This window comes from Scomber japonicus, chromosome 23 (genome assembly GCF_027409825.1).
Source record: "Scomber japonicus isolate fScoJap1 chromosome 23, fScoJap1.pri, whole genome shotgun sequence".
NCBI lineage: Eukaryota > Metazoa > Chordata > Actinopteri > Scombriformes > Scombridae > Scomber > Scomber japonicus.
The window spans coordinates 26,013,427-26,026,609 of NC_070600.1; the positions used below are offsets into that span (position 1 = coordinate 26,013,427).

Below are 13,183 nucleotides of genomic sequence, written 5' to 3' on the forward strand. Positions count from 1 at the left end.
AAGAGAGAGCTGAGCCGAAAGGCAAAGCGCTCGATTTACCAGTCGATCTTCGTTCCTACCCTCACCTATGGTCATGAGCTTTGGGTCGTGACCCAAAGAACAAGATGGCGGGTACAAGCGGCTGAAATGAGCGTCCTCCGTAGGCTGGCTGGGCTCTCCCTTAGAGATAGGGTGAGAAGCTCAGTTATCCGGGAGGAGCTCGGAGTAGACCCGCTGCTCCTCCGTGTCGAGAGGAGCCAGATGAGGTGGTTCGGGCATCTAATCAGGATGCCTCCCGGACGCCTCCCTGGTGAGGTGTTCAGGCCCGTCCCACCGGTAGGAGACCCCGAGGAAGACCCAGGACACGCTGGAGAGACTATGTCTCTCGGTTGGCCTGGGAACGCCTCGGGGTCCCCCGGGAAGAGCTGGATGAAGTGGCTGGGGAGAGGGAAGTCTGGGCTTCCCAGCTCAGGCTGCTGCCCCCGCGACCCGACCCCGGTTAAGCGGAAGAAGATGGATGGATGGATGGATGGAACATTAGTTCTTCACATCAGTGGTTCAGATAATATTTTAAAATCATTTTATTCCTTTAATATAAAACAACAGTTGAGAGATAAACAGGAAACAAGGGGAGAGAGATCAGTGGAAGCTGCAGTTATACTGGAAGCATCTTAACCAGTAAGCTACCAGAACACTCCCAGTTCAGCTGATGCTGTCTCACTGTGCTTGAATGAAACAATCATTCTCATCACTCTCTCTCAGACCTGCACACTTTCATCTTTGTTTAGCTTTAATCTTGCAGATGAAGGAGAGAACATGGAGTTACATTGAAGCTTCCATAATGTGCACAGTGTGTGTGTGTGATCTGATCCCATGTCTGTCTCCATTAAGTTAACATGAGGACATCTTGATTAGAAAACCACTTTTACTGTCCACTATGTTTAATGTGACTGCAGGATATTTAGACTCAGTTCAGCTCAGTGAACAGTTCCAGTTGAGAAAGATCATCTCTTTGCTACCTGCTGCTGTCAGGTTCACATCCATAAGCAGCTACATTTACTGACTGTTCACAAACACTAATGAAACTAATGACCTGACAATATTACACCTGAACATCATTAAATATGAATGTATTCAATATTTAGAGGTTTAGTTTCTGAGAATCTGAAAAACTGATTCAGCACAAACACAATGAACAAACCAATCAGGTTGAATTATTTCAACATGATGTCATCAGAAAGATGTTATCAGGGTATCAGCATTAAAATTGAACTTTAATGTGTATCAGATCTCTTTAAACAGGCTGAATTCTGCCGTTCTGCTCTTATATATTGATCAGACCTCTGTGCATTTCCTGCTACTACTCTTCTCTACACCAACAAGAGAGAAAACAGCTGAGAGTTTCTTTCTGTGAGCAACAGAATATCAGAAAGACTTCAGAACAACACCATGTAACACCACTTCCCTCTTTACAATAAAAAGATGAACCGATGAGAAATAAAAGGCTCCATTGCTCGGTTCAACACACTCAGGGGTTTAGCCTCTATGACCAGTAGTTTACGGAGGCTAATGTTGGTTAACGTTAGCTAACTTTACATATTGTTGTGTAACTGACATTACTGAATCAGTCTGCTGATTGGCTGATCCTCCGTGCTCACTATGAAATGTCTCAGAAACCTTTAAGATAAAAATGATGATGAAAGCATTTCTCTCTGACTTCAGAAATCTTCTTTGGAAAATGAAACAGATCTTATTTTAAAGTCTTAATCATAGTGTTAAAAACAGTGTGTGATTATATATGATTTACAGAAGCTGCTCATGTAATAATAACTTTACTGCATTCACTGATAACTGTAAAATACTGATATATGTTGTGATAAAATGCTGCTGTAATAAAACCTCAACCACAACCTCTAAAGTCCTTCATGTGTTTCACCAGGTTTGAATGATGCCTCCAACACACAAAGGAAGAGTTCAACTCTTATTATTATTATTATTATTATTATTATTATTATTATTATTATTATTATTAGTTTGACTCTTATTATCTTGATTAACATTAGTTCTTCACATCAGTGGTTGAGATAATATGATGGACAAGTTCACATTGGCAGCTGTTCAAGTCATCATGCCCGTTAGCATCGCTGCTGGTAATGGAGCTCTGTTTTTATGATACTCTGCTTATGATTGATATGTTTATTATTCTTAGTGAGCATTGGAAATAAAAGAAAACTGTCATGCTCATTATTTTGTTTCATCTCTTAGATTATGCACCTTGTTCTTTCTTTCTTTCCATCTATTCAGCAGATTCAAACTAATCCTGAAAATTATGAACCAAACATTTGAAACTTCAGTGAAGGATTTGAATTTAATAAATAGAAGAAAAAGAAATCTACCAAAGCTACAGTCAGTGAACTCACATCAGAGTCAGTTTACAGTTTGGACTCTCCTGTACAGCAGACAGCAGCTTCTTTGATGAATCAGACAGTCTGTAGAGACTCAGGTGCAGCTCTGTCAGATGAGGGTTGGACTTCACAGCTGAGGTCACAACTTCACATTCAGTGTCTGAGAGTCCAAAGTCAGTAAGTCTGTAATGACACAAATATTACAACATATTATCATGAAGTGGCTCAAGGTTCAGACTAACAAGGAGAACACATGTTTGAACCTCAAAAACTAAAATAATGTATTAAAGTAAGTTATTAACAAACTAAATGTAAACTCCATGTGTAATGTGTAGAATCAGTAGTGTAGGGAAGTGCATGGATGAGGGGAAATGTGTGCTAGACAATAACAAACACATGAAGCAAAGAAAGAAAAGAGATGTTGCTGGTGGAAGAGAGAGGGAGACACTGAGCAGGCCAGCTTTGATAAGGTGATCCAGCCCAAAGCCCAGCTGATGCTTCAGCCTGATGACCCCATTATTATTATTATTATTATTATTATTATTATTATGAGTTTGACTCTTATTATCTTGATTAACATTAGTTCTTCACATCAGTGGTTCAGATAATATGATGGACAAGTTCACATTGGCAGCTGTTCAAGTCATCATGCCCGTTAGCATCGCTGCTGGTAATGGAACTCTGTTTTTATGATACTCTGCTTATGATTGATATGTTTATTATTCTTAGTGTGCATTGGAAATAAAAGAAAACTGTCATGCTCATTATTTTGTTTCATCTCTTAGATTATGCACCTTGTACTTTCTTTCTTTCCATCTATTCAGCAGATTCAAACTAATCCTGAAAATTATGAAGCAAACATTTGAAACTTCAGTGAAGGATTTGAATTTAATAAATAGAAGAAAAAGAAATCCACCAAAGCTACAGTCAGTGAACTCACCTCAGAGTCTTCAGTTTACAGTTTGGACTCTCCTGTACAGCAGACAGAAGCTTCTCTGATGATTCAGACAGTCTGTAGAGTCTCAGGTGCAGCTCTGTCAGATGAGGGTTGGACTTCACAGCTGAGGTCACAACTTCACATTCAGTGTCTGAGAGTCCAAAGTCAGTAAGTCTGTAATGACACAAATATTACAACATATTATCATGAACTGGCTCAAGGTTCAGACTAACAAGGAGAACACATGTTTGAATCTCTAAAACTAAAATAATGTATTAAAGTAAGTTATTAACAAACTAAATGTAAACTCCATGTGTAATGTGTAGAATCAGTAGTGTAGGGAAGTGCATGGATGAGGGGAAATGTGTGCTAGACAATAACAAACACATGAAGCAAAGAAAGAAAAGAGATGTTGCTGGTGGAAGAGAGAGGGAGACACTGAGCAGGCCAGCTTTGATAAGGTGATCCAGCCCAAAGCCCAGCTGATGCTTCAGCCTGATGACTCCATTATTATTAGGGGGCCAAGCCCGAGGGGACGAGGAAACGCGTATGCAAGCAGACGCGTTTCCTCGTACCAGCGGTGCTAGGAACCCTATTGTTTTTGTGTTGATTTTTATTTTTATTTTTCCGTTGATAAAACTGGTGCTGCAGGCTAAACCGTGCAAGGGAGGCTGGTGCAATTTGGAGGGTTGGTCCAGACCCCTGCACGTACCTCAGACGCAAAAAACTACATATGTCCGCCTGCAGGGGGCGCTATAAGTAAGGACAACGCGTTTTGGCCTATAACTCTCACACCGTATGTCGCACATTCAAAAACCTTATATCCCCAGATTCCCTGAATAGAGCTGAATCACTTTGCCATTGGCCACGCCCACTTCCGCCAGAAAATTTTTGGGCAAAATCGCAAAAACTGGAAAACCTACTTTTTTGAACTCCTCCTCGGGGTTTTGTCCGATCTGCGTGAAACTTGGCACGTACACTGCCCAGCTCAACCTGATCTTAAATTATCAAAAGAATTTTGCTCGGCCAAGGTAGGCGCAAATTATTAACAAATTAATTTCTGTAGCTAGCTATGAAAATGCTAACTGTTGGATATCTCGGTCCAACTAAATGCTATTAACACTAAATGTCAGATCATTGGTTGGCATGTGACTGTGAGGGTATGAGCCAAGTTTTGTGAATGTTAACCACTAGGGGGCGCTACAAATCTAGGAAATTGAAATCTCTTTAACGGCTTTACGGATTTCTACCAAATTCGGTAGGTATGATGCAGACCCATTGCTGAGGCCATATATTGAAGGTGGTCATGACTGGTCAATTTGGGCGTGGCTTATAAGTACATAATCAACAAGCATTTATTTTAGCTGAACTCTTATGATGAGGGTTGTGAAATTTATAGGGTACATATAGAATAGGACACAGATCTTCCACAACAAAAATAGCACATCTAAACCACTAGGTGGCGCTATAACGGATACAAACGCGTTTTTGCCTGTAACTTCCACATTTTAAATGACACATTCATATACATCATATCCATGTATTCCCTGAATAGAGCTGGATTTTTTGACATAGGCCCCGCCCACTTCTGCTGCAGATTTCCTTTGCTAAGTCACCGCATATGCAAAACCAACTTTTTTGAACTCCTCCTACAGTTTAAGAGCTATCTGCATGAAACTTGGCACATATAATCTCCAGATGAGTCTGGTGAAAAGTTATCAAAAGAATTTTGTCACTCCAAAAAATGCTCCACTTATAGCCAAACAATCTTTTTTGCTAGCTAAAAAAAACACATTGTTTCATATTTTGGTCAAAGTAAATGTTTTTAACTTCAAACTTAAATCACTTGTTCAGGAAGTCATCCAGAGGCTCTGTGCCAAATATGTTGCAAATCAATCAACAGGGGGTGTTATAAACCCACAAATATCAAGTTTCCTAAAAGATGATCGCATTCACACATAATTTGGTGAGCATGATGAGACATCACTCCAGAGGCCAGCTGCAAAATTCGTCCTTTTAGGCCATATTGCGTGGGCTTCGCGGGGCGAGTCGCGTGGGGGGCGAGTCAAGCGGGACGGCTTGGCCCCCGTTGATAACTGTTCGGGACGAACAGTTCTAGTTATTATTATTATTATTATTATTATTATTATTATTATTATTATTATGAGTTGGACTCTTATTATCTTGATTAACATTAGTTCTTCACATCAGTGGTTCAGATAATATGATGGACAAGTTCACATTGGCAGCTGTTCAAGTCATCATTCCCGTTAGCATCGCTGCTGGTAATGGAACTCTGTTTTTATGATACTCTGCTTATGATTGATATGTTTATTATTCTTAGTGTGCATTATAGTAATAAAAGAAAACTGTCATGCTCATTATTTTGTTTCATCTCTTAGATTATGCACCTTGTTCTTTTTTCCTTTCCATCTATTCAGCAGATTCAAACTAATCCTGAAAATCATATTATTTATCTGAACTGATGAGAAATAAAAGGCTCCATTGCTCGGTTCAACACACTCAGGGGTTTACTCTATGACCAGTAGTTTACGGAGGCTAATGTTGGTTAACGTTAGCTAACTTTACATATTGTTGTATAACTGACATTACTGAATCAGTCTGCTGATTGGCTGATCCTCCGTGCTCACTATGAAATGTCTCAGAAACCTTTCAGATAAAAATGATGGTGAAAGCATTTCTCTCTGACTTCAGAAATCTTCTTTGGAAAATGAAACAGATCTTATTTTAAAGTCTTAATCATAGTGTTAAAAACAGTGTGTGATTATATATGATTTACAGAAGCTGCTCATGTAATAATAACTTTACTGCATTCACTGATAACTGTAAAATACTGATATATGTTGTGATAAAATGCTGCTGTAATAAAACCTCAACCACAACCTCTAAAGTCCTTCATGTGTTTCACCAGGTTTGAATGAATCCTCCAACACACAAAGGAAGAGAAAGAGAAGAAAACACTGTCAAATCCAATAATGACTAGAAATAAATAGAATAACTGTTCATTAACTTAACAGCTGTAAACAAGTAGAGCACTATTTTAACAATAATAAAACATTTATATTATTTATATTTAAGAACTAAACTATTAATCTACACTGATTTATAATGTTAATCACATCTGGACTTACTGAGCCTTTCTGCAGTTCCTCACAGCTGGGATCAGTCTCCGTCGTCCCTGCTCTGATGTGTTGTACTTCTTCAGGTCCAACTCATCCAGAACCTCCTCTGACATCTGCAGCATGTAGGCCAGAGCTGAGCAGTCAAACACAGAGAGTAGTTTCTTCTCTGATCTGTTCTCTAACTTCAGGAACTCTTGGATCTCCTGATGTACGGAGCGGTCGTTCATCTCCATCAGACAGTGGAAGACGTTGATGCTTCTGTCAGGAGAGATATCCCAAGTGTTCATCTCCTTCAGGTTGTTGATGACTCTCTGGATGGTTTCTGGACTGTTGTCTGTCTGACCCAGCAGGCCTCCTAAGAGCCTCTGGTTGGACTCCAGAGAGAGGCCATGAAGAAAGCGGACAAACAGGTCCAGGTGGCCATTTTCACTTCTGAGAGATTTCTCCATGACCCTCTTCAGGAAGTCATCCAGGCATGGGTAATAATGATCACTGTCAGATGAGTCCTGGCTTTTTTCCTTTTTTTTGAAATACTTAGAAACCTTCTCAAGGAAAGACTTTGGTTTTGATTCCTTGAGTGTGAACTCTGTTCCCAGGAAGTCCTTCAGTACCTTTGTCTTCCTGCTGGTGTAACAGTGGTACATGTAGACTGCAGCCAGAAACTCCTGAACGCTCAGATGAATAAAGCTGTAGACTGTTGTCTTCTGGTGTTTCTCTCTTTTGAAGATCTGTGTACAAACTCCTGATAACACTGAGGCCTCTGTGACATCAAGTCCACACTGCTTCAGGTCTTCTTGGTAGAACATGATGTTTCCTTTCTCCAGTTGTTCAAATGCCAGCCTCCCCAGCTTCAGAAGAAGGTTCCTGTCAGCCTTAGTCAGCTTCTGTGGACTCGTCTCATGTCCCTCATCATACTTGTTCTTCTTCCTCTTTGTCTTGTGGGCATCATACTTGTTCTTCTTCATCTTTATCTGAACCAGCAGGAAGTGTGAGTACATGTCAGTCAGGGTCTTGGGCAGCTCTCCTCTCTGGTCTGGAGTCAACATGTGGTCCAGAACTGTAGCAGTGATCCAGCAGAAGACTGGGATGTAACACATGATGTGGAGGCTCCTGGATGTCTTGATGTGTGAGATGATTGTGCTGGACTGCTCTTCATCACCGAATCTCCTCCTGAAGTACTCTTCCTTCTGGGGATCAGTGAAGCCTCGTACTTCTGTTACCCTGCTAACAAATGTCAGAGGGATCTGATTGGCTGCTGCAGGTCTGGTAGTTATCCAGATGAGAGCCGAGGGAAGCAGATTCCCCTGGATGAGGTTTGTCAACAGCACACTGACTGATGTCTTCTGTGTGACATCAGACACGACCTCACTGTTGTTGAAATCCAGTGAAAGTCTGCTTTCATCCAGGCCGTCAAAGATGAACAAAACTTTATAGCCAGCGAGCTTCTCTGCTGTGAGCTTCTGTAATGTTGGATAGAAAACATGGATCAGTGTGATCAGACTGTACTTCTTATCTTTGATCACGTTCAGCTCTCTGAATGGAAGTGGAATCAGCAGACAGATATCTTGGTTTTTGGAGCGCTGTGCCCAGTCCAGAGTGAATTTCTGCACTGTGAAGGTTTTTCCAACGCCAGCGACGCCGTTCATCAGAACCACTCTGATGATGTATTCCTGTTGGCCAGGTAAGACTTTAAAGATGTCCTGACACTTGATTGGAGCGTCATGGAGGGTCTTCTTCTTGGAAGCTGTTTCAAGCTGCATCACCTCATGTTGGGTATTAACCTCGTTACTCCTTCCCTCTGTGATGTAGACCTCAGTGTAGGAGCTGTTGAAGGGGATTTTCCTTCCTGCTTCATCAGTTTCTTCAGTCAGATGTTGACATCTTGTTATCAGAATGATGTGATGTTCATCTAAACCCTCCTGCTTTCCACTTTGTGCTGAAAGAGAAGAAAAATCTAGATGTGAACATCTCTCAGTGTGTTTACATGTATTTATGTAAGCAGTGTAACATGAGACTGACCCAAAAGGAAGAGAGAAGGGCCAGTTCAAAGAAATGCATTCCTTTCTCTCCATGAAGGTCGTAAAATTATAATTCACTGGAAGATAAGAACTGAATTGGTTGTTTTCTCTTTCCTCCTCACATCCTGTCACAAGGCTGGACCCAGGAGAAGGAGGTGTGAACCTTGACCTTTTTACTCCCCGAGGGGTCCTCCTATATACCAAATCTAAACTTATCATTCACATGCGAAGTCATCTGATTCTCTGTGTTAGCACCACACAGATAAACATGTGACTTAAAGGAGAATCATCCTGTTGTTCACCAACCTACAAATGAACCCTTAGTTCTTTCTTTAATGCAACAGATAATCAAGAAAATGACATGTTAAAATGATATGTACCCCTTTTTTTGTTATTAACAAGCAATGTGACCTCTGTAACATTATATTTCTGTTTCACATTTCTTTGATGTCTATGTTATCCCGACAAATTTCATATAAGTGTGACATGCTAAAAGACTGTAATTTTGGCAATTACAAACAGTGTTAAAATCCAGCAGGAAGTTGGAAGTTATGATGTGAGTAAAATTTGTTAATCTCTGCCAACATAAGATCAGCATAATTGTATTTGGTAAGATCAGAAAGCCATCATAATCATTTCTTAAATAACATGCATGTTTCAATTGATTGTCGGACTGGAATCTAAGAATATCTACGAATGTTATGCCAATTCATATCTGTTATACCTGTATTAGGGTGAAGGATTATTTTATTACCCTCGTGCTGATGAGACAGCAGTGATGAGAAATTAAAAATTAGATCCTAGCATTTCAATTAGAATCGAAGACAATCCTTGATTTGTCCCTCAAGGAGGAGGAGGGATCTGCTCACACACCAAGAGTGGGTGTAACCCTCCTCCCCCAGAGAACAAAAAGCGCCAGCATTCAAAATTTCTCTCTCTTGTTTTTTTTCTCTAGTTTTTGCTCTTGTCTTTTTGTTTGCTCTCTTATTTTCGCTCCTTGCTGCGCGCTTATAATCTCTTAGTATTTTTCTATTAGTTAATCTTTCTTTAGTAATTTTGCAGTTTAGAGCAATTTTCCCTTTGTGCATTTATCCTTGATTTTTATTATAAGTCAATCAGTCGTACTCCAGTTAACGTCGCTGCTTTTTGATTATCCCAGTGTAGTTTATACCTTTTGATCTTTTCCTTAAAAGGCCAACGTGCCTGGATTTTTGTCCGTTTTCGGACTCAGACAGCAAACCTCAGTTAACTCAGTCACTCCAAGGCATCACAAGCCCGAAAGACTTTTTCTCAATAATTCAAACTGAGGTCAAAGATCAGTTACAACGAATACCCCGGCTTTGCTGGCCAGCCTTAACTGAGGTATTAAGAATAACTGAGTCAGCCACAGAACATCGTTTCTTCACCGCCTGTGCTCCACCTGAAGCGCCAGTGAAATCTGCAGCTCCCGAGGCCAGCAGAATCACTCAGCCGAACAACCCGCAGAATCCAGCCCGTGGACCGCATTGTGAAGGCCAGAGAGAGAGACGACCTCCCGCTGGGTTTCGTAACCAGGACCACTTCAGGGCTGACGATCCACACCTTCTGCCAAGTAGGGTTGCTGTTACATTGTCTAACACAGGCTGGTGAAAATATTATAGCTGACCTCTCCAACTCCACTGCTCTATAATTATTAACATCGACAGAATAGTTTTAATTAGTGTTTAGGAGCTTAGACTGTTAGTCATCACTGCTGCATCATTGAGTTTGAGTTGCTATTAACCTTCACTGAGCATAATTAACCTACCTCTTTGACGTTATATGTGTGCATATGTTTCATGACGCTGTATATATTGTTGCTTAATTCATGTGTTTAAATAAATAGCCTGTTAGTATTATAGACAAACTGTGCGTTTGTGCATTATTTCTGGTTGAAATACACTAAGAAGTTCCCTGACGCCTAGAGTTCACGAGCCTAAAGATATTTGACTGATTCATTAAATTTACCTTAATCAAATCTATTTAATTGAGTTATGGTTATTTAATTAATCCTAATTGAATAATCATAACTTCCAGATCTTGCGTCCGGTGGTGCCCCTTTTAACGAGTGTTTAATTATACAAATCCGCTACAGCAGGTTACTCAGAGAAAGGTTAGCTGGGTAATCAGGGAACATGTTAACATGCACAGTACTGGTTACTGTCAATCTGTACAAGCAACAAATCAGTGATCAGATTTCTCCTCTACACTGACTTTATTCTCAAAGCATGTCTTTCTTATTTTATCAGTATTAGTAACAGAAGATGTTTATCAGTCCTGACTTTTTCTCTGTTTTGCTCTGTGTGTCTGAGTCACAACTTTTCCTCACAGCCTGAATGTGTCTGAATTCAACAAACAGTCAAATGTTAAGTGGTAGAAACTAAATTATTTAGACTTCTAGAGGATCATTTGTGTTAGTTTAAGTTTTAGTTGGACTTTAAATTTAAGGATAAATCACTCTGAGTAATGATCTCTACTTTCATTCAGCTGCTGTCACTCTGAGCTGCTCTACAGTCTTTGGTTCATGTTACGTGTTTACATGGCAGAGAAATCAACGTTCTCCAGGAGAAATCTACCTGGGAAATAATATAATAATAACATAATACATTGAAATGTCTCTGATCTATAACCCTGATTACAGTAACCAATAACACTTACTTTGTAGGACCACCTGTCAGAATTACACCACTCTCCACCTGACAAGAGTTCATTCATGTTTTCCACCGTTGCATCTAAAATCTTTTTATAATCCAAAGGTCAGTGGAGATATCACCAGATTTAATGTGGGCATAGATTCACATATTTATATCATTTAGTCTGATTTCATCACAGTTCTTTGTATCATGATGTAAACCTGCTCGAATTAAAGCTGAGACTTTAATGTAGAATCAGTTATTTTATCTAAGTTTAATATGAGCCTGATGAAAAAAATGCATAACTATTCAAATACTTACTGTGTGAGCAGTGAGGTTTCTCAGTGTTTGGCACTGTTGCCTCACAGCTAGAAGGTCCTGGGTTTGAACCCTTGTTGTCTCCGGTCGCCTCTGTGATGAGTTTAGATGTTTCCCCAGTGTTAGTGTGGGTTTCTGCTGGTTGCTCTGGTTTACTCCCACCATCAGAAACATCTGTGTTAGGGTTGATACTCCTGTCAGTGCCACTGCTCACTGCTCCTAGAGTATAGGATGGGTCAAATGCAGAGTATCAGCTTTGTTTCAGTGTATGTGAGTTCTGAGAAATGTCAATGAAGGAATCTTAATTTAAAATGATTAAACTATATAAAGACACAGGCTGTTTCTCCTCAGATCTGCTGTCTGGATGTGATGTCATGTTTGTCTCTTCCTGTGACTGACCTTCTGATCCTGAGCTGATGTTTGATAACTTCTCCACCAGATCATTCCTGCTGATCTTCTTTAAAATGTTCTTCATCACCTCCACAGCTCCAGCTAGTTCATATTTCTGCACTATCAGATCCACCACGTCTCTCCTCTCTGCCTTCTCCAGCTGGGCCCATTGAATGGGTTCGATGTCGCCCTTTTTTTCTTTCTTCAGGAACCATTTGAAATTCTCAAAGTCATCTTCACTTAAATCGTTGAGGATGTGGAGGAGGTCTGCCTCCATCATCTTGGCTCTCTGTTAAAATCAGAGAACACTGATAACAGAACAGTTGTGTTTCTGTCAGTGTGCCAATAGAAACTCATTGTGTGTTTGTACTGGATCTGACTCATTTGACAGACAGCCCAGTTTGGCTGCAGTTGTTTAAATGTCAGAGAAGCTCAAGAGGATCTTCAGTAAAAACATCTTACTACAAATCTACTCAGAAGCTGTTCTGGAGCTTTCTATCACATCCAGTTTTCTCAGTTATAGACATGTATGTGTTTTCTGTCTTTAATGTAGAGAATAAAAGCTAAAGTGTAATCTCAGCACAAGGTCCAGTTAGTGTTCTGCTTTCACAGCTCACCTGTTTGTTGTGGTTCAGTGAACTCTGGTGTCTTCACGTTCTGATTGGTTGGTTAACGCTGGTGTGAAAACTGTCACCAGAGAGCTCCTGAAGATGAGGGTCTGGTCTCAAAGTGAACTGTAGCAGCTGATAACGTTCTTCTTGTATCTACAGCTGAAAACATGTGAGAATAAAGAGATCTGAACTTGTAAATGTGTAAACTGTGAATGAATATGACACATCCTGAATATGAATCTCCTGTAAACTCACAGTGTGTTTGTAGAGTCTGAAGCATGCATGTAGTCTGACTGAATCATTTCCACACATTTCTATGAGCTGCACAGCTTTGATAAACACATCAGCTGACTCTTTATATTAAGATGCTGAACCTGCTGCAGAAGATCTTCACACTAAACTAATAACTGATGGAGATGGTTTAGCAGAGAGTGTGTTGGTTCTTCAATAAGATATAAAAACTGAATCATCTTCAGGTCAGTTTAAATAGAAACAGTCTCTTACTTTGTGTCTGAGGGTCCAGGTTCATTACTGAAGTTTAGAGGATCATCATCAGACTGCTCACTCTTCATCAACACAGCTGGATGTTAGAGACTCTGCTCCATCCTCATCTTCTGGAGTCTGAGAGGTAACCAGGAACATCTTACGTCTGTCAGTGCAGCAGCTCTCTCATGTTGTGATCATGTCTAAAAAACAAGTTATTATTCAGTCAGTGTGACGACCTGCTTCAG

The 13,183-nt window shown here is 40.2% G+C and overlaps 1 protein-coding gene across 1 annotated transcript in view; it reads right to left on the reverse strand.

The window, feature by feature from the left end:
* Positions 1 to 2,478: 2,478 nt before the first annotated feature.
* LOC128353170 (NLR family CARD domain-containing protein 3-like) overlaps positions 2,479 to 13,183 on the reverse strand; it is a 37,536-nt gene continuing 26,831 nt past the window's right edge. Inside the window, exons 4-5 of the mRNA XM_053313848.1 lie at positions 3,363 to 3,495; positions 2,479 to 2,490 (exon numbers count right to left, since the gene is read on the reverse strand). Coding sequence (XP_053169823.1) covers positions 2,479 to 2,490; positions 3,363 to 3,495 — 145 coding nt within the window. The remainder of the gene's footprint in view (positions 2,491 to 3,362; positions 3,496 to 13,183) is intronic.